Source organism: Myotis brandtii, unplaced genomic scaffold (assembly GCF_000412655.1).
Source record: "Myotis brandtii unplaced genomic scaffold, ASM41265v1 scaffold420, whole genome shotgun sequence".
Classification (NCBI taxonomy): domain Eukaryota; kingdom Metazoa; phylum Chordata; class Mammalia; order Chiroptera; family Vespertilionidae; genus Myotis; species Myotis brandtii.
Window position 1 is genome coordinate 218421 of NW_005366109.1, and position 2454 is coordinate 220874.

Below are 2454 nucleotides of genomic sequence, written 5' to 3' on the forward strand. Positions count from 1 at the left end.
GGGGGTCAGGTACATTTACACTTGATGTCTTAGTACCAGGGGCAGTTTTAGACCCTGATAGGAGGAAATCTTTAAATCCTCAGGAGTTGAATTTGGGTCATTTCATCTCTTCTCCTTTAGCTGTTGTATGACTCGTTGTCACCCTACTTATGTTTCATTTTTCTAAATGTAAAAAGGGAATGACTCTTGTTCCCTTGTGTTTTCTCCTAGTCATCAAAAAGGAATGAGCTATCCCTGCCGGGCAGCTCAGTTGGTTGGAGCATTTTCTTTCCCAATAATGCCAAGGTTCGGGTTGGATCCCTGGTCAGGGCACAGACAAGAATCAACCAGTGGGCCGGCTCCTGTGGCTCAGTGGTTGAGCATCCACCCATAAACCAAGAGGTTGCTGGTTGATTCCCAGTCAGGGCATATGCCCTGGTTGCAGGCTTGATCCCCAGTAGTGGGTGTGCAGAGGCAGCCAATCAATGATGTTTCTCTCTCATCAATGTTTCTCTCCCTTCCTCGCTCTCTGAAAATCAATAAAAACCTTAAAAAGAAAATCAGCCCTAGCCGGTTTGACTCAGTGGATAGAGCATCGGCCTATGGGCTAAACTTACAGCGGTCGCCAACCAGTGGTCCGTGAAGTCTGAAAGGCTGGCGACCACTGGTGTAAGGAAACCTTGTCCAGGGTTCGATTCCGGTCAAGGGCACATGCCTGGGTTGCAGGCTTGATATACAGATGAGCCTTGACTAACACAGAAGTTAGGGGCGCCAACTGCTAGTGCAGTACAAAACCCACGTATAATTCACGTGGGCACTCTGCAGACAGGGATTCTAAACTGCCAGTTGACCCTTGAACAAGTGGGTTTGAACTGAGAAGGTCAATTGAAAAAAATATGTATGTGTAAGTGGACCTTGCAGCTCAAACCCACGTTACTCAAGGGCCAACTGTACGTATAGAAGGTGTTGTAAAACACCACAGAGCTAAAATGTGAGGTTGCTGAAACATGGCAGGGGAGACCCAGAAAAGAGTGGGGTTAGAAACCAGCAGGGCACACGCAGGCCAGTAGGTGCCTCTGAAGTATGGTAGCAATCATCTCAAGTAGAAACTGTAGTTTAACTCTAACATTGCTGTTTGGCTTAACAATAGAAAAGTTATTTTGATTTTCTGAATTGTATAAATCATCCCATTCGCTTGAATGCCTTATTGATTGTAACGTGACTATCCCATTGATTGGGATCTTACTGGTTTTAGAAAGCAAATTCCTCTGTACCTGGGAACCAGGACAGCACAATTATCCCAAGACCTGAGGGTTCCAGATAATATTTCCCTGTCAACTCAGTGGTCCCAAGACCCGAGGGCTCTAGATAATGTGTTTCTGTCAACTCAGTGGTCCAAAGACCCAAAACTATAATTAATCTTTGTAGATAACTAATCGGCTCAATCTCGCTTCTGTAACTGCTTTGTGCAAACCAGGGTCCTCATTCCAAACCCTGGGATGTAATCAATACCTTTGTGATTTTTGCCTATATAAGTCTGGTTTTGCCACCATCTTATTACTATGAGATTTGGGAATGGCCCCTCATAGTCCCGGATTGCAATAAATGCGACTCTTTAATTCGACTTCTTGAGGCGTCCTTCTGTGATTGATGGGGTACATTACAACATCTCTCTCTCCCTTCCTCTCTGAAATCAATAAAAAAATATATTAAAAATAAAAAAAGAATCAACCAATGAATGCATACGTGGAACAACAAATCGATGTTTCCCTCTCCCTCCCTTCCTCTCTCTCTAAAACCAATCAATCAATAAAAACTTTAAAGAATGTATGTTAGCCTGACCAGTGTGGCTCAGTGGTTGAGCTGCGACCGATGAGCCAGAGGGTCGAGGTTCGATTCCTGGTCAGGGCACATGCCGGGTGCGGGCTCGATCCCCAGTGTGGGGCGTGCAGGAAGCAGCCGATCCATTTTATTTCATCATTGATGCTTCTGTCTCTCTCTCCCTTCCTCTCTGAAATCAATAAAAATATATTTTAAAAAATGAATGAGTTAAGCCACAGGACACAAAGGAAAATATATAACATTTTTATAACAAATTCAAAAACGTTGTAAAATATCTGGACATCTTTATAAAATAAGCGCTGCAGAAAACTTTTAATGGAACAATTAAGCTCATTAATGACTTGCAGGTGTACAGATCCTCCACTATCCTTTTCTTCTTTTAAGCGGCAGGATCTTGAAAAAAATTAAAGTGGGGTAGCGTTAGCTTTTACTTACTTCCGCCACTGACAATCCCACTTACGCATTACAGAGAGTTTTAATTTACTCATTTCCACGTCATGGTCAACCCCACGTGAAGGTGGAAAGAACAAAGGAGGAACGTCGCCTCGGTCCGTGTTCCGTGTCATTTCCTCGGGCAAGAGGGGGTTTCCCCGGAGACACGCCGAGGCCACCAGCGGGTGCGGGGCTGCCCGC

General features: G+C 44.5%; 1 protein-coding gene across 1 annotated transcript in view; it reads left to right on the plus strand.

Annotated features, from left to right (window-relative positions):
* The first annotated feature begins 1851 nt into the window (after positions 1-1851).
* PIM1 (Pim-1 proto-oncogene, serine/threonine kinase) overlaps positions 1852-2454 on the plus strand; it is a 5648-nt gene continuing 5045 nt past the window's right edge. Inside the window, exon 1 of the mRNA XM_014545715.1 lies at positions 1852-1869. Within this exon, the coding sequence (XP_014401201.1) occupies positions 1852-1869 (18 nt within the window). The remainder of the gene's footprint in view (positions 1870-2454) is intronic.